Source organism: Natrix helvetica (assembly GCF_964273705.1).
Source record: "Natrix helvetica genome assembly, chromosome: 4".
Taxonomy (NCBI): Eukaryota; Metazoa; Chordata; class Lepidosauria; order Squamata; family Natricidae; genus Natrix; species Natrix helvetica.
Genome location: NC_138550.1, coordinates 27,315,729 through 27,335,646, shown reverse-complemented (window position 1 = coordinate 27,335,646; position 19,918 = coordinate 27,315,729). Strand labels below are relative to the sequence as shown.

Below are 19,918 nucleotides of genomic sequence, written 5' to 3'. Positions count from 1 at the left end.
TCTTCAGGATCTAATTAAGGTGTTGGTATACATATTTTTTCTCTGTATGCATTTCCTCTATATGTGCATTTCTGCTCTCCATCATGTTGTGCTTTGGGTAGATAAATATAAATGTGCATTGAGAAGTACAGAATGGGCTATATATGCAAAGCATGTGAAGTGCAGCTTCTAACATTCCTGGGAAAATTGTTGTAGGCTCCCCATATTTACCAGGTCCGGGGTACTGAGGCACAGGTATCTGTACTCTGTGGTTTTGCCATGGAATAGTCTCTCTCCAAAAATATGCTGCAATCTGATCTTCTTTCTGTCAGTTTTTAGAAACTCAATTATTTTGAACACCTTTTGGAAGATGAAATTATGTTGTTGATTTTTAGAGGAGATCTAGTTATAGTCTTTATTACATCTATAATGTTGGATGTTTGATTGTGAACTGCCAAGATTGTATGATTGTGGCACAAACCAAACCGAACCAAACCATCAGTACGTCTATTTTTCTATTATTAGCAGCTGCGTCTAATGATTGTGATCAAATAGAGCAGTCAGCTGGCATAAAGAAAAGAAAATACATAAACCAAAAGGCATAAGAACTGTGGTTTGTCTTTACGTCTTTTAACAACTAAAATATTTCTTAGTTTCATGTTCAAAATCTCTCATCTTTAAATGAAAGTGACTTTTATTCTGTACTATTCTGTTTTGACTACATTATGCCAGACAAAAATTAATCTTGGAGCAAGATAATTGTCAACTACTATGAAGCCTTCTCTTGTCCTAAACTAGATGAGAAATATTTTCTGGAAGAAGTGAGTGGGAAGAACACCTGCCATTGGTGAAGGCAATTGGTTCCCACTGTCAGACTGACAACGAGGCAGTGTGGGAAGGATGGGGTAGAAGTTTCTATTTATAAACTAGTGATAAATGCTGGTCTTGACAGTCTAAGAAAATTCACTGTTGCAAGCCAGTGAGCTGCAGGTCCTCTTTTTCTGCCCTTCTGATGAATTGATAGCAAGTAGTAGAAAGTGACCATGAAATGTGATTGTCAGTTCCATGTCTCAGAGGAGAGACAGTTATAATAAAATGATAATATATTAGCACTGTAAGCTTCTTCATAGTTTCATATGCTTATAACCAGGGGTGAGTTTCTGCCAGCATTACTGCCGGTTCGGTGCGCTTGCTCCGCGCTCATACCTATAAATAGGTGTGTGCATGCGCAGAACATTTAAAAATGTCAAAAAAAGATGTTGCGGCGAGCGGTGAATTGATTCGGGGGTGTGGTGCGCATGCCATCCCTACCCGTTCAGAGACCCAGTCGCCATTTCCTCTACCAGTTCCACCGAACCAGTGCAAACCGGTAGGAACCCACCTTTGCTAGTAACATACCATTGATTTATGTATTGCAAGTGACAAGGAATTCCTAATGTCAAGGAAATGATGTGTAACATATTTTATCATTACCCTTGCATAATCTAGTTCTTTTTTTGCTCATTTATGCCCCCGCCCAGCCCCCAGGAGCACTCTACAAGCCTCCCAAAGTATATGCATGCCCTGTTTTTCACAAAGAATGAGGCAAGCAGAGGGTTTGGGAGGCCTGCAGAGTGCAAAAACCTTTTTTTAAAATTACCTCTTCAAAATCTTAGTGTGTTTTACACTCCGGTTCATCTTATAGTCCGAAAAATACGGTAATCTAAATTTAAACAGGCCCTTTCAATTACTGAAATTTATTTATTTTGGCAACATCCAATATAGCAGATTTGCTTTTTTCTTCAAAAATATCCCATTTCATATTCTGATTGTGTGTCCTTGTAAACTAAGGACTTACTTTTTCAATTTGGAAATCTCAGTGAGAAGATTTATTTGTGGATTCATCATTTTCATAATTTGTAGATAAAATTTCTTCTCCTATCCTAAACCTTCACACAATCCACTCATCTGTCACAACAGCAGGTAAATTACGCTCTTTTGGCTGTCTCGTTTCATGGATCGAACCTCATGCCGATCAGTCTGCTTGGCATTCTAGTGTTGTATCAGTTGTTACCCATCATCAACTCAATTATGTTAAGCCTGTAAATTTGCCTTTCTTGCAATCAAGAGAGCACCAGTATTCAGCATTTGTCAGAATATAGCTAATTATTTTTGGCTGCAGTGCAAAATACACTCATGAATGGGTTCTTAATTTTAAATGTTGCTCAGTGTCTTTGAATGAGCTCTAATAACAGAAACCCACAAAATTCAAAGACCTGTCAAAGTGATGTTCTGGCAATCTGGCTTTGCATTAGTGAAAGAGCTGACAAAAATGTGTGATAGGAGGCATTCTGCTGTTATGAGTCCCTTGGTGAACAGTATTCTGCAAGGATTTTGCTGAGTGCTATCAGCCACACTTCGTTGACTTTTCCCCACTCTGTGCACTTAACTGCAGTTGGATCTTCCATTTAATGATGGAGGGAGAAAATGGCAATCTATGAAAATCCTCACTGCTGACATTCTGCTTGCAGCATCAATATTCTATTGCATTTCCTGTGAAATAGATTCTAAACATCAATAGCAATGTTCCCTTTTCCCCATAGTGAAAATTAATTGGTAATGGTACATATCTTCTGTTTCTTCTTTGAACCTCTCAAAGTTTTCAGTTGTTCACTCTGGCAAAACAAGATGCTTTTTATATGCTTTCCCACCAGAACCACCTTCTTTTAAGAAAGTTTTTATATACTATTTTTAAACTGTAAATTCAATGACATTGTGACATTCCGAATAAAAAGCTAAGGATTAATTTTCTTGGTAAAATACAGCAATAATTTGCCTCTTTTCAGAGAATTTTCTCAACTTTATCCTACAACCACATGATTTCACATGGTGGTTTCTTACCTGAATACTAACCTGCACTAATCTGGTTTTGTTTTGTTGTTTTGTTTTGTGACCAAGTCAGTAAGTGCCACCGTATGTATGTAATTAAATTGAAATATTTTGACCTCTTTTTTTCTGAAGCTATGGATCTGACCTAGTCCATTTTCAAACTTGAGCTTTCTTTTCCCACATTATTCCTCACATTAAATTTGGTTTGACATTCTCTTTTTCAAGAATTACTGTCGTTATGTCTACTGTTTGATGGGTTTGGAAGAAAAACAATGCCCAAGAGGGAATTAAGTTCCAATAGAAGGGAATATATGTAATTCAGGGTTAAACTGTGGCATTCTTGGTGATCTTGACTTGGTTATGTTTGCAGATATTTTGTTACACTACTAGGTAATCTCAACAGTGGGAGTGAGTGTGGGGTTTGTCCCCTCTTTATGTATAATACCTTGCACTGCCTGTTTTGGTGAGTGAGTGGTTTTCTCCTTGTTAATTCCTTGATTAAGGTATGGTTTTCTGCTTGATTGTTTGCCTTGTGTTCATCCCTGCTTATCTAGGTTGCTGGAGAGGATATATTCAGTCTGGAATTTGATCATGACAGGCCCAAGGTTGACTTAGCCTTCCATCCTTCCGAGGTCGGTAAAATGAGGACATAGATTGTTGGGGGCAATATGCTGACATTGTAAATCACCCAGAGAATGCTGGAAGGCAGAGTCTAAGTGTTATTGCTGTTCCTTCTTAGCTTTTTATTGTTTCTTTGGAATGTTGTTTATATGTGTATATGTGGTTTATTTCTATGTTCTATTGATGGCTATGTCTGAATGCCAAGCTTCCAGGAATTCCCTAGCATTTTTGGATTTAGCTTGGTCTAGTCTTCTGCCTATTCTACATATTGTCCTTCAAAGACTCCTTAATATATAAACCAAACTGAAATATGTCACCCATTAATGAAGATTTCTATACATTCTACTGCTTTTCTAATACACATTACTAATGTTATAGAACAGGGGTGTCAAATTCATGGCTCGTGGCCCAGATGTATCACGTATGGCCATGCCCACTTCCCGTTTTAGCAATAGGGGAAAAAAAGTCACGATATGTCATGTGACCACAACCTGACACCCTGAGTACGACACCCCTGTTTTAGAATGTGATCTAGAATGTGATCTACAGAATCAGCTACAAAACATTTATTACATATTGAAAACTGATTAATTGGTGGAAAATACCAAAATAATATCACACAAACAGGTGAACAACTGTACTATCACCAGTAATTGTTCAGAAATAATTCAACTTTTTTTATTTAATAGACTTTATTTACTTATTAATTTTTTAACAAGCTTGCCAGTTTTGTTACAAATTTGTCCTGCTGTGGAATCAGCAAGTGAAGGGCTGTTAATTTTTTTCTACCCTCCTGAGCTGTGAAATACATTCCTTTAGGTTTTATGTATATATTTTATGTTTGTGTCTTACTTTCAGTAATTGATTCATCAATGGTTATATAATATTTCTTGTTTTTAACATTTGTTTGCAGTTAGGCTTATAAAGTGTGTTATAAAGCTACTATAAGGCAGTTGCTTAAAACATTTTTTGCCTCACTATATGATTGGCAACATGCACCAAGATTACCATTAAGCCATTAAGCTGCTACTAAACTCATTAGATTTGTTAAAAAGTGATAACATGTTAGGTCAGACTAATCTTCAAGAAATAAAATGTGGTCACTGCCTTCTTAAGAGCCAAAGCTGAAAAGGAAATCAGTGCTGTATTCAAAGGAATATCTGCTTACGTGTGTGTGCGCGTGTGTGTGTATGCGCGCGCACTTTGCATTTCATTAAACCAACTATGTATAAAATAGATTAGCTTTCATTCAGCAATTTTTAGAAGACATATGGATAATCTTGCTTAAACTGAATGTTGGTGATGATATTTGAATGGCCTATCAAGGACCAAAGAATGATTGCAGATTTCTTCCAAATAATCCATATCTTATTCTTGTAAAGGAATCTTTGGAGAACATTTTGAATTCCTGATATTTTTCTTGGTAACATCAAGGCTTTTTGAGGAACAGTAGCTCTTAGAAGAAGCTATAGTTTAAATCAGGGGTGTCAAACTCACGGTGTCATGTTATTCCAACTCCCCCCCCCCTTTGCTAAACTGAGAGTGGGCATGGCCAGATTGTGATGCATCTGGCCGACCGGCACAAGTTTCACACCCCTCCTCATCCAATTACTGCCAGTCAGCATGGCCCAAGTTACACTAAAAAACATCTGGATGGGTAGCAATTTAGGGAAACTATTATATTCTTGTAAATATGCAGACATGTGAAAAATTTCTTCCCTAGAGATGAGCCTAAATGAGAATCTGTCATTCAAAACTGTAACGTTTCTTGTGGCATACATAAATTATAATCATGGATTGAGATGCTTTGCTCAGACAATTCCTAGATTGAAAAATGATAGCAGTAAGTCTGAAATATTCCCTTAGCACAGGAGTGCATGTAACAATGACGTGCAGTCAGGGGAGGCAGGGGAGGCAGAGCCTTACTGCTCTCATCATGAAAATAAAAAAAATTACTCCGGGAAGCCGTGAAAGTGGCTGGGAGAGGCGCGCGGCTTGGTTTAGCCTCCCTGGACATCTCAGCAGCAGCCCCAAGTGTGCCGATCTTGCCATTTTTTGCATCAGCTGAGCCCAGGATCCTTGCAAGGGGAATGGGACCACGTGTGCAGTCGGCTCCTCAATGCCAGCCTCAGATCAGCGCAGCCGCGGTCCCCTTCATGTTGGCTTAGGAAGGAGGAGAATGGGACCACGTGTGCAGGGGAAGGGGATCGTAGCTGTGCTAATCTGAGGCTGTGTGCTGCTGAGGAGTCGCCTGCACACGTGGTCCCATTCCCCTTGAAAGGATCCCGGGCTCGCCCGATGCAAAAAATGCCTAGGTAACATCATCAGTGCTAGAAGGGGGGGGGTGGAGGAGGAGAAAGGAGAAGTTTCTCTTCTCAGAAATGTCTTCTTAGTGGAGCTGCGGCAGCCTGTCTGTCCCTTTCTGACATTTCTGAGAAGAGAAACTTCTCCGTTTGGGCTGCGCCCGTGCGATCGGAGCAACCACGCGGTTTGATGAAGTCACCAGCCTCACCAGTCATACACCTCACCGCACGTCACTGGCATGTAATATTATGAAAGTCACTTGGGTTGTTCATATGTTTTTTTTTAAGTCAGGAACTTGAATCTACTGATAACATAAGCGACTTTCACTAGTATTAATATTTTGTATATTAAATTTGAATACCGAATCTGAAAAGCGCAATATAATGAAACTTCATAGGGAGATTCAGTCTGTTCTGAATCAGAAATGGAAGCTAAGCACTCAAACTAAAAAAACAGCTCAGAAATGTATTTCTATATTATATCAGCTCCTGATAGGCATTTAAAATGAATCTGATATTAAGTGATCTTTAAAACGCTTTTTTGGGGGGCATTGTTCAGCATGTATTACGTGTATTAGTCTTGCCTGAAAAAAACATAAGATTTTAAAAATTAAATAAAAAGTGATTACTTGCATCTAATGAATTTCGTTTTCTCCACATGTGAAGAGATTTTAATCTGCTGTGGTGTTCAGGGTTTTACCCATTTCCTTCCTGCAAATGAATAATAAATGAGTTATGGCTTGATGGTTAATGGTTCAAGATGAAATCAGAAGCTCACTGTAACATGGATTAATATTCATTTGCCATCTCCATGGAAACAACTACTTGTGAAGATACTCTGGGTTAATGTTTTAGCAAAAAAATAACCAGTTGCTGAGTCTTACATATCCGTAAAAAGAAGAAACTTAGTTATGGATTAATCTGTAAGACAGATGACAAATATACCCTGTCAATGTGATATTGACTGGAAAGGATCGGAAAAAAAACTTTCAGGCTGAGAATTTACTTTTAAGGCAAGTCTGAAATTTGATTGCAAAAGGCAAGCTCCATTTCTCAAACCCAATTTTGCTAAATTAACTTTTTTTAAAAAAAGTGTATAAAATAGAGACGAGTAATCCTGTAGCTAAAATATATTTGTACTTTAGCCATGTTGAAATAAACATTCTGTATGACTGATGATGATCAAATGGAATTTGCACATAGCTAATATCCGGTGGATTGGTAGCTGGTTCATATACATGTATTCCAATCTGTCAAGGGCTTCTAATCAACCCCAGAAAGCAATAAGTGAGGCTAATAGAGCAGAATCTGGCTTTCTGTATTTAACAACTTTACAAATTATTCAGATAAACCCATAGAAAGAATACTAACTACAAATTTGCAGATTACACCAAAATCCATACCTGATTCACTTTGGATGTTGTAGTTGGTACAAATCCAGTTGATGTTGGCTTCAATAACATGTTTACACTACCCAAGGATATATGTGGTGGCCCGCCAGCAGCCAGCAGAGCTGGCAGCACAATCGGTCAGTGAGGAGGTTGGGAAGGAACACGGGACAGTCCTGGAATAATAATAATAATAATAATAATAATAATAATAATAATAATAATAATAATAATAATAATAATAATAATAATAATAATAATCAGCTTTTATTTCTAGACCGCGCCCTTTCCTAAACAGGACTTGGGGCGGTGTACAGTCATTGTTAAAACCATAAAACATAGACATAAACATAGACATAGACGTAGACGGAGGAGGTAAAAAATATACTGTACAATATTTAGCTAAAATACAAATAAAATTAAAATTCCCTTAAAAAAAATTCCACAATAAAATATTTGCCAGGAGGTGGAAGATGGAGCTATAAATCGGCTAAGCCAGCTAATTGGAACAGGTGGGTCTTAAGCTTCTGTCGGAAGGAGCGGAGGTCGTTAGTAGTTCTAATATCGGGGGGAGGTCATTCCAGAGGGTTGGGCCCATCACAGAGAAGGCTCTACTCCTAGGCGTCACCCGCTGGCACTGCTTGGTGGATGGCACCTAGAGGAGTCCCTCTCTGTGAGAGCGGATAGGTCGTAGAGATGTGTGAGGTGAGATGCGATCCCGCAGGTAACTAGGTCCCATGCCATGGAGCGCTTTGAAGATAGTAACCAATACCTTGAAACGCACCCGAAAAACCACAGGCAGCCAGTGCAGCTCGCGCAGGAATGGTGTTATATGGGAGTATCTTGTTCCTCCCATGATAACCCGCGCGGCCGCATTCTGAACTAGCTGTAGTCTCCGGGTGCATCTCAAGGGGAGCCCCATGTAGAGAGCATTGCAGTAGTCCAGGCGAGAATCTGATGAGGGCTCTCTGTTGGAGGCAGAGACGGGCCAGGGCCGTATGCCAGTTATTAGCTGCCTTCAGAGTCAGACATCAGTGAGACAGATGAACAGCTGGAGCCTGTTCCCAGTGTGTGCATGCGCAGAGTTGCCAGATGAAGGGAACAGCTAAAGAACAGGAACTGACTTGGGAGTAAGGTCACTGATGGATGATGAATGGCTCCTCCCAGAGGAAATAAAAGAGGAGCGAAAGGGGAGTGGAGTTTGTGGGAAACAATTAGTTTGTGACTCTCCAAGACTTCTCACCAATTTTTCAGATATCATTAGCTCTCCAAGCCAGATAAGGTCTCCCTTGAAAGACTTTGTTGGAAGTGAATGAGAAGAATTCACAGTAAATTAATAAAATAAGTTTTTGCAGGGACAAGGAGTTTGCTTCATGGGAAGTCTAGGTCAGAACAATATGGATTGGATTTTTGGAGAAAAGATGTTATTATACCACACACACTTGCTCTTCTTTATTTATATATGTGGTGAGTAAATACTCTGCTGAAATCTGTTTTGCAAAAGACTCTAAAACATATGACAAAGATAATGGGACCTTTCAAACAAAGAATTCTCTAATTCTCACTAAGGCTTCTTTTAAATAAATTTTATCAAGAGGTGTTTCTGGCAGAGATTAATTATTTTAGTTTGGTTCAACAGTTCAAATTTAGAACTCTTTTTGGTTGTCATAATGGACAGTCCACCCTGGTGGTAAGGCAAGAGATAATAGTTGATCCCTTGTTTGTCCTGAAAATCTCTCTAATGTTCAGGACTGTTGAACATGATATCATTCGGGATGCCTGGCTAGAATGGCAGTTGAGAGAGGAGAAGCGAAGGGAGATTGAATTAAATAAGAAAACTAAATCCATAGTGTATTAGCCTACAATTCTATACTTTTCATAAGATTGTGCTTATTTATTCCCCCGATGTTAAAAATGTACTATCTGCTTTGCATTAACTAAAATGCAAGCTCTTCATGTTTGATATATATAAAGTTGGAGTATACCATTATTAAATGGCATTGGAAAAAAAGTTTGAAGTAATATGTCTAAAAGCACAAGAGCAGTCATTGTTTTCTATACTGGCCTGCGGTTTCTACTTCCCTTTTAACGGCTTGTTAAACTAGTTAAAAGGCAAGTAGAAAAACTGAAGTGTGCATGTGTGTGCGCACCAGGAATTAAATCCTCTCACTTTTGCTACCGGTTTGGAACGGAGAGTTCGTGCGGGGCACTTCTGCGCATGCACAGAGCATCCGTGATGACATCTGGGCAGATGGGCAGAGCCCTCCGCCACCACTACAAGTTCATCTGAATCGGGGCGAACTGGCAGAATACCACCTCTGGTGTCCACGCTTGAATATACACCGTACAAATAAAATCTGTCTTGAAATCATTAAAAGCAATTGCTTAATTTTTGGCTACCTGCATAGGGATACATGCACCACTACCCATTGAATTCTATGCACTGAAAGCAAAATCAAAGTAACTGAAATGGTTTGCAGTGGTCAATATTTGCTGATATTCCACAATAAATTACTTTTAAAGACATGCTATTGAAAGATTCTTCCCCCTCCTTTCTTTTTTCGCTACACAATGTAGTATATTGAACTATTAACATTCTTGGAATTTGTTTTATTTTTATATATGTGAATATTTAAACAAATATTTTAATGAAAGGGCTTCTTATGTATCAGACGCTCACTATATATATAGTCTGCTAATAATTGGTGACGTTTTTTAGTTTGCAGTGCCACCTTGTGGGAAAGTAGAATATTACAAAGGACAAAATAACCTTTAATAGCTAAAAATAATATCTAAGAAGGAAAATAACGCAGTCAAATAGTATAGTAATAGAAGAACTTAAGTATTAGAAATATAGTTTTGTATATTTGAAAATAAAGTTATGGCTATGATGAAGTAGAGTATAAGAAAATATATTGACAGAGCTTGAAGAGTGAAATACACCGAAACCTGTAAAGCTAATGAAGTATTTATTTACAGAAAGCAAGTTGGTGAAGTTGCTCATGTCATAGCATAGCATAGCATAGCATAGCATAGCATAGCATAGCATAGCATAGCATAGATTAATTTATTGGCCAAATGTGATTGGACACACAAGGAATTTGTCTTGGTGCATATGCTCTCAGTGTACATAAAAGAAAGGATACATTCATCACAAATCATCAGGTACAAGACTTAATGATAGTCATAAGGTACAAATAAGCAATCAAATCATACTAGGAAACAATATAAATCATAAGGCTACAAGCAACACAGTTACAGTCATAGAGTCATAAGTGGGAGGAGATGCGTGATAGGAACTATAAGATTAATAGTAATAGTAATGCTGACTTAATAAATAGTTTGACTGTTGCAGGAGTTACATGGAATTATAACTATCATGCAAAAACATTAATTTCTAATTTTTTCACTGAAAAAAATCTGTTCTTTTCATACAGAGCTCCTTCTTTTGGATTTTCTGAAGTGTTTAATAATAAGGGATGTGTGAAAGATCTTGTTTTGCTTGTAAAAAATGTTACCCTGGCATATTGAGAGATTAAATTGTTCCATTTTAATGCTTTGGTTTAATGTTTCTGCTACCAGGTTAACAAACATATGAGTATCCCTTGGTACCTGAAGTGAAACTTTCCCCAAAAGTAACATATTAAAGCATAGGTTTTCCTTATATATTTATTGGATACTTTCAAGTCATTATTGAGTAATAGTGCAATTATAACCTTGTACAATTTAGGCAGTAAAATTAAAGACACCAAGAGTCAGTGGTGGGTTCCTACCGGTTCAGCCCAGTTCGGCTGAACCGGCAGTAGTAGCTTGGAAGCCTGGGTCGCTGGAATCAGCAGCGACCCAAGCTTGCCACGCCCCTGAACCAGTTCTTCAGGCAACGTCATAGGCACAGCCATCTTGGTTTTTGCCTCTCCGCATGCGCAGAGCAATTTTAGTTGTATTGCGCATCAAGTGCATGCCCCCGGGCGAACTGGCAGTAGTCCCTGTCAGAACCCACCACTGCCAAGAGTGATATGCAGCTCTTAATAACTTTAAAGAAATATGAATCTTGGAAGAAGTCCTCAGTACAAGATTTCATTTTTAAAGCATATTACAAACAAATTGCAAAGTTTCTGGAGTAATCTGAACCTGGGGAAAAAACTACTTAAAAGGGTAATATAGCAGTTAAATTTCTGTTTTTAAACTGAAGGAGCTAAGAATACTGTTTGCAAGCACAGTCTTAAAGAGTGTAGATTATTATTGTTTGTTTGTTGTTTGTTTGTTTGTTTGTTTGTTTGTTTGGATTTATATGCTGCCCTTCTCCAAAAGGATTCAGGGCGGCGTACAACATTAAAAAAAAAACACATCCTAAAAGTTTTTTAAAAAATCCATATCCAAAAAAGCAAACCGAATTTAAAAGACAATACATTTAAAATAAGTTAAAAATTAACAGGCCAGGCCGGCTTGCTGGAAAAGCCAACTTTTTAGGGCGCGTCGGAAGGACCGGAGGTCAGGGATTATGCGAAGCTCCGGGGGCAGCTCATTCCAGAGGGAAGGCGCTCCCACAGAGAAGGCTCTCCCCCTGGGGGTCACCAGCTGACACTGTCTGGCCGACGGCACCCTGAGGAGGCCAACTCTGTGGGATCGTACTGGACGGTGGGAGGCTACTGGTGGCAGTAGGTGGTCTCGCAGGTACCCTGGGCCTAAGCCATGGAGCGCTTTAAAGGTCATAATTAATACCTTGAATCGCACCTGAAAAACAACCGGCAACCAGTACAGGCCGCCTAAAAGGGGTGTAACATGGGAGCACCTAGGTACCCCCATGACAACCCACGTGGCCGCATTCTGGACCAGCTGAAGCCTCCGGGTGCTCTTCAAGGGCAGCCCCATGTAGAGAGCATTGCAGTAGTCCAGGCGAGAAAGGACAAGGGCATGAGTGACTGTGCACGGAGCATCCCGATCCAGGAAGGGGCGCAACTGACGTACCAGGCGAACCTGGTAAAAGGCCCCCCTTGTAGACGTATTTATATTTTTGTATTTTGTATTTGTATTTTGAGTAGATGTATTCTCTTCTAATATTCATAAATCTCTTGGAAATATAAGATCAATGCATATTTAAAACTAGTCAGTTTTAGGTGATAAACAGATGGTCCCCACGTAAACTGAATATTAATGTTCTAACTTTATTACGTGTGATTATATGAATGAAAGTAATTTTATTAACACTTATTGTGGAGAAATATGATTTGAATAGTTTTAGTTTTTTTAATCAGTTTATGGGTCTGGCCACCAAATGGCAGTCTTGTTCTGCTCTTAAAAGCAGAACCGAGTGTAAATCTGGCAGAGGATAAAACATGGAAACGGAAGAAAATGTTAATGCCTCCAATTCAGAAACATTAGGAGCGCACCGTCTATAGTGCTCTGTGCTGTTATAACGAATGTATTCTAGAACAGATTGTGTTGAAATATCATCTCCTAGCAATGTGGTACTTTTTTTTCTTCCTTCCATTTTTATTGTTTAGGTGTGTGAAATCTCAGCCACACAGCCATATGTTGATGAATTGCCACGTTGCCTATTAAATTTCAATAAAGTGAGCATTCTTTAGAGCACCAGGCCTGTTTTCAGTTTTTTTTATAATGCAGAGGAACTTTGGGATGGACATGACCAATGACTCACTATTGGGAAGAAGTGTTGGTGACCTATTTGTTAAAGTTTTGCGACAACGATTTGCTGTTTCTGTAACAACAGTACGAAGAACATAAGATAAAAACCCATAATCTGTTACTTTTATTGATCTCATTCCGATTGCAAACACTTTGGGGAGCATTATTGAAAGCAGATGGCAGGTGTGTAGTGGAAGGTTTTACTAGATTTGACATCTATTAGAATTACAAACATCTACCAGAATTATAAAAATATTAAGTGGAGTGGAGTTCCAATAGAGAAACTATTGAAGTCTGAGATTTTCTTAAAGGTCAACTGAAGCCAACTTAGAATCGTAGGATTGAGAGGGACCTGGAATTCTTCAAATCCAACCATTGCCCATGCAAGAATCTCCAGACAGACAAATGACTGTCTAATCTTGCCTGAGAACCTCTAATGATGAAGCACCTGCAACTACAGGAGGCAATATGTTCCACCATCGTGAATCATAGCACATATTGCTATTATTCTTTGATAAATGACATCAAAATGCCTTAATGCCCAGTATTATTATATATTATATCTATTAAATATTTTCTGTTGTTAAGTCAGGATTTTTTTTTATTTCATTCATTATCTAACTTTCAGAGAGAAAAGCAAGATAAACTCTTAATGTTCACAATTTTGCGGTGAAGGCTAGACTTGTCATGCCAAGGAGCATACTCCAACAGGTATCTGGGGCCAGACTGCATTAATTCATTACAAGTTACATCATTCATATCAAGAATCCTTCAATTTAAACTTGGTTCCTGGTAATTTCATGGATTTATTCATTTGTTTTACTTTGCAACAATCTACCAGTAGTAATGGTTTGCCATTGTTTTCTTCTGGAATCTTTTTCTAGTCTAGACTGGCCAATAATCCAGGAATTCCTTGAAAATCTCCTATCCAATTTATGTTCGCAGCCCACATAAGGTTGACCAGGTGCTATTGTTGTTCTCCTGATGCTTTGTTAGAGCATGTACATGGAGCATGCAAGCTCTTGTACAGTTTCATGTTTTGCCTGTGATTGTTTTAGCCATGAATCTAGTTTAAACTGAGGTTATTGTATAGACTAAGCAACAATATCAATGTGATTTCTAGTATCCAATCCGATTTAATTGATATCTACTATAGTTGCTGTAAAAGGGACGCAGTGGCTTAGTGGCTAAAATGTAGAGCTTGTCGATCAGAAAGTTTGGCAGTTCGGCGGTTCAAATCCCTAGTGCCGTATAATGGAGTGAACTTCCGTTAGTTGTCCCGGCTTCTGCCAATTTAGCAGTCCGAAAGCATATAAAAAAATGCAAGTAGAAAAATAGAAACCACCTTTGATGGGAAGGTAACAGTGTCCCATGAGCCTTTGGTGTTTAGTCACGCCAGCCACATGACCACGGGGACGTCTTCGGACAATGCTGGCTCTTTGGCTTTGAAACAGAGATGAGCACTGCCCCTTAGAGTCGGGAACAACTAGCAGATATGCGCGAGGGGAAGCTTTACCTTTTACTTTATAGTTGCTGTATGGTTTCTCGGCTAAGATGGAGCTTCTTACTCGTTTACAGAGGATGCCCTTGAAAAACAATCTCAGTTGTTCCAACCTTTAAAAACAGGAAGACTTTTGCTTAACTGAAAAAAACTCTTGCAGCTTAATGATGTGACTATCACCATGGAGATTTCTTCTCCCCCCCCCCAATTCTTTTTTCTGCAGTTGTTTCTTTTATATGTACTTTCCCTAGGTTTTTCCTAAATCCTTGTCTTGCGATTTGGACCATAAATTAAGAAGGGGAAGTACGATTTATCTGTGGCAAATGTATTTTATAGCTTTTTGTAGCAACACACTTGTGTAATGACTAAATGAAGTGGGTTGTGTGAATAAAAGACTTTGAGTCAAACACAATAGGGAGGAAATATGTGATCTAGTTAATTTGAGAAAATGAGTCAGTCAGCTGCCTTGGTAATTTTGAGAGATAATGTACAAGTGATCTCTTTCTGGACATATGGTGCAACTTTAGAAGAATTGTTATGATTACAAGTGCTTTCGGTTTTAAAAAAATATTTTAATTGTTTAGATTTAAGCTGTTTCACATGAATTCCTTTTGTGAAAAAAAAATCTGGTTTTCTTTGGTGAAATACATCAAACACTGCAGAGAACGAATTCTCGATATAGAAAACATCCAGTGGATGCTATGGTCTCTCTGCAGGATGATTTCCAGAACAAAATTATGGCTGAATTGAACACCATGTCAGCAAATAAATAGCAAAGATATATTAATACGGCTAATGATTCCTGTCTGTTTCTTTTCCATGTGCAGAGATTTTAAAACATAATTGGCAGTCTGCAGAGTATGGATGTATGTATTCCAGCTTTGAGGTGAAAATTAATATGGCTAACACACAACCACAAAAAAACCCAGAATAAATAATATTTTTAATTCTGCGATGATATATCTAACACCATCAAACTTCCACATCTGCCTACACCCAGGTCCTTGGGAAGGATTTGATATGTGGATAAAAATGCCACATTCAGTCTGAACATCTGGCTGACTGTATGATGAAACAACTAGAAATACCGTGTTTCCCCGAAAATAAGACAGGGTCTTATTTTCTTTCGATCCCCGAAATAAGCACTTGGTTTTATTTTTGGGGAGATCTTGTTATTTTTGAGGTACAGGAGGCAGAGAACGTGGTCACCTCATGGCTGCTGCTGTGTTGCAATATTTTCCGGGAGGGCTTATTTTTTGGGATGGCTTATTTTAGTGTATTCACTCAAAAGCCCGATTGGGCTTATTATCCAGGGAGGTCTTATTTTCAGGGAAAAGGGGTAGTGGTGTCATATTCTTCTCCATCTGCTGAGGGAAGGTGTTCAGTTCTAACATAGATGGATTCTTTTATCTTTCTTTCAAACCAATGGTTGTATCTTTTTGTAAAAGTCCAATTTACAATGTAGCCCCTGATTCCACAACTAATTGCACCCTGCTTTAGGTGAACCTGAGGGCATAGATAACACCCCCCCCCAAGTGTCCTCAACAGCTCTCAGAGACTGCTAATGGCCAGATGACCGTGAAGAAATACAATCCTTCCATTCTCCCCCCATCCCACCAGAATCTATCCTTCCATCCCCCCACCATCAGAACCGATGAAGCTTCTTCTTTTCTTCTTCCTCAAGAAAAATCAATCCAGCTACCTTTTGAAGAAAAAAAAAACACCTTTGAGATTGTTGACTCACATTCTCTTTGCATTTCTTTTAATATTCCAAATAGTATTATCAAGTCAGGTGTCCACCAACCTTTACCAGAGCGTTTGACATTTATTTCACAACTAAAGAATTTTGCACTCTTCAATTTCATTGTGTTACTTTTAGCTCATTTTCCTAATCTTTTCTTTCTTCACAGCAACTCTACAGTTCCATTTCTTTGTCTCACTGTGATGAGACAACATTTTCATTTCTTGTACATTTCCTGTATGTTCAACTTTTGTTTCTTTTTATTGTTTTCACTTTTTCTAGAGATACATTGACTTATTTTGCTGTTCACATTTTCCTCCTCATGAGTTGATGTTATAATAATCATAATAATGCTGGATGGGGAATTCTGGGTTTTGAAGTCCACACATCTTAAAGTTGCCAAGGCTATGAAAACCCATTCCACTTTCTTATCTTTATGTACTTAAGAAGATGTGAAGTTGTCTGAAAGAGTTCCAAGCTCGGAAGTCCCACACTCTCTCTTATACATCTCCTTCTACTCATAAGTAGAAGTCATAAGTCACAAGTCTAAAAGGAAACACTGGATACAAGGAAATTGTTCCTTCAATTACTTGGATGCTATAATACAATGGCCCCCCAACAAGGAATGAAATCAACTTACCTTCGCTACAGTTTGCAAATGTGAGCCCACCTCCGCACATACGTAGGACCTTCCGCACATGCGCAGAGCATCAAAAACAGAACATGATGACATTTGGGCGGGTGGGCAGAGCCTTCCGCCCCTGCCACTATTGGTTCACTCGAACTGGCTGAATTGCACCACTGCCCCCAACCTTTTGGGCACCAAGGACCAGTTCCGTGGAGAAAGGTTTTTCTGTAGACCGGAGGGGGGCATGATTTTGTGCTGTGCCTGCATCCTGCAGATGGGGCTTCACTTGTTTGCGTGGACTGGTTGCCAGAATGCTGTGGACCGGTGCCAGTCCATGGACTGGGCGTTGGGGACTCCTGCTATAATACAACTGTTGGTAGAGTCCACAGGCCTTGTAGTTAAGGGTTGGTAATAACCACCCACTAGACTTTGATTTCAGTTAGTGGATGATTGACTTGGCAGGCGCTTAGCAACTCTCATTTTGTTAATTTTACTTTAAAAATATATTCCTTATGAAACAACATGGTAATTATTAGCACTTTGCTGCACTTTGCCTTTTGCTCCAAAAACATTTTTGCAAAACCAATCTGCCTTAAAGCATCTTTTTTATTGCTTGGAAGCCTGCCACTTTCCTCATGAAGGGATGAAACTTCCAGCTTCAGATTTTTGTAATGTAAACAAGGGGAAAGGTGACAGAGAAGTGTTTGGAGGTCTTATGCAATAAAATATTTTAATGCAACATTTTGTGTATAGCATGTCTTGAAATAATTACATAATGTTCCTATTGCAGGTGGTGTGCCTTCAGGATTTTTTTGGTGAGGATGACATATTTATTGCATGTGGCCCTGAAAAATTTCGTTACCAGGATGACTTCTTGCTAGATGAAAGTGGTAAGGAAATATTATTGTTCATTATAATATAAGATGGTGATTTTATGATACAAATTTTGAATTTTCCAGTTATTTCCTCATTGTAAAGTTCTTGGTGTTTTCTGCACTTAGTTGCTTGCTTGGAGATGTTTCATTATCCAAGTAGGTAATAGCATCAATGTGCGTGAGTGAATGAGTGGATTTGCTTCTCTTTATATACAGCAGCTTGCTTTACCAGTTATGATGAGGGTGTGGTTTTCTCCTTGGTGGGTCCTTGATTAGAGTATTGTTTTCTACATGATTGTTTATCCACTGTTGATGCCTGTTTATGTGAGGATTGACTGCTGAAAGGGATGTGTTGTAGTCTAGCAAGCTACTATATATAAACAGGCAGCAGACCCTACATTCTCTGGCGTTAATTTATGTATTTACTAGCTGATAACCCAGTGTTGTCCGGGTATGTATTTGTCCCAATCCTGTATTAGGTGGAGCTTCCTTGTGGAGTACTGTGTAGCCATTACCATGGCAACTCCACTGTGCTGTACAGTAGACACCATTTTAAGGTAAAACAGGCTGTATTTTAACAGAACTTGAATCCAAAATGCACGCTATCACTGTCAAAAGTACTGTGACTTGACACTATAGATATAATTCAGTCTTTTTCATTTTAGCGGCCCAGGCATTCCAGAGTTATGCTCTGGAACACACATGGACACCCCCCTAAGGGGTGTTAGGGGTGTCTTACCCCCACAGTATTTTTTTTCCAGAGAGTAAGTCATCTGTGTAGAGTTGAAATTGTTTGAGGCGTTCTGGAGGTTATGCTGGAGCACCCATCCATCCCCCACCCACCCCCACCCAATATATGTATGTGTGTGTGTATGTATGTAATGTGTATGTAATGTGTGTGTGTGTGTGTATACATACATACACACACACACATATATAAACACACATACATGCACACACATTTATTTTTGCTACAATTTATATAGCCACTCATCTCCCTTTCATGATTCTGCAAGCAAGCAGCTAAACTCAGAGAGTGCCAAGAACTCCACGATTAAACCCTGAGCTACACATATTCTTTTCTTTTGGAATGACAATAGTTTTGGATAGGAGAATTAAATTAAGCCCTATTAAGAGTACCATTGTCATGCCATGTTACCTTCAAAGTCCCTACAAATAGAAATTAATTAAGTGAAGGCAGAAACATTGTGTCAAAGACAATCATAGGACCGATCCCAAGATTTTTGGTTCAAAAGTACAAACCAGTCTTTGCCAGACTAAACATGATCCAGATATGTGGATTTTAATTTCTACCTATTAAGGTAGCTACTGAAATTACTTTGTTGGGGGAAGAGTTTGGTTCAGAGACTTGAAATTTCAGCAAATCAAAAAAGGTACGAGGTTCTTTATGATAGCTAAAAAATGAAGACAAAACTATTTAATAAAACTGTTTAATAATGCCAGTTAGGATGACTGCTCTATTGTGGTTTCTATGCTCACAGAGCCAGTATAAGCCATTATATGCTGGCTGGTGGGTAGAATCCATAACAGGAATATCAGCCATTGTGGAAGTAGGAAGTTGGACAATATTGTTTGATCAAGCGTTGCCAATATTACATCCATAAGTGTGCATTTGTTTATATTGTTAAAGGCAGATTAGGAAGCAAATCCATAATTGTCACATTTGTATAACATACACATAACTTCAGGGGTGGGATTCAGCCGGTTCACACCGGTTCAGGTGAAACAGATGTTAATTTTGCATCCGGTTTGCTGAACTGGTTGTTGCAAGGACACGCTGGCCCTGCCCATCCCGCCTTGCCCCTCCCAGGAGTCTCCACACAGCTCCCTAATTACCTCAGGTAAGTGCAGGGTCCGTCCAGAGGTTCTGGGAGGGTGAAAAATGGGCCTCCCGGAAATCTGGAAATGAGCCCAGAGCCCGGGAGAAACCTTTTTCTTCCTGGAGGCTTGAGGAAAGCGTCCAGAGCCTGGGGAGGGCAAAAATGCCCCCTGCTGCCATGGTACAGGAGGCTGAGTAAACCACACCCACCATGGCCACAACCAGGCGGAGAACTAGTTGCTAACATTTTTCAATCCCACATAACTTTTACACTAAATTACTGTACAACCCCCCTCACTGGTTATTAAAAGAGATGGATAGTACCTGATTATTCTGAGACAGAAATATTTGAATATCTCATGTCATCTTAATTTGTTATCTTGAGCCTAGTTTCCCTAGTGCCAACATTTCTTGGTGTACTCTGATTGGCAGCTGACACGTTGCCAGAAAAACCTTATTTCTTTTTCTAACTGTAATACCTCAGTAGTGTCATGTTTAACCATCAGGCGTTTCTAACCTTGATTACTG

At 39.0% G+C, this 19,918-nt stretch overlaps 1 protein-coding gene across 2 annotated transcripts in view; it reads left to right on the top strand.

Moving 5' to 3' along the window:
* Positions 1-19,918, top strand: part of DCLK1 (doublecortin like kinase 1) — a 179,329-nt gene that overhangs the window by 50,304 nt on the left and 109,107 nt on the right. For both annotated transcript variants that reach the window (XM_081951247.1, XM_081951246.1), the window contains exon 4: positions 17,466-17,565. In XM_081951247.1, coding sequence (XP_081807373.1) covers positions 17,466-17,565 — 100 coding nt within the window. The remainder of the gene's footprint in view (positions 1-17,465; positions 17,566-19,918) is intronic.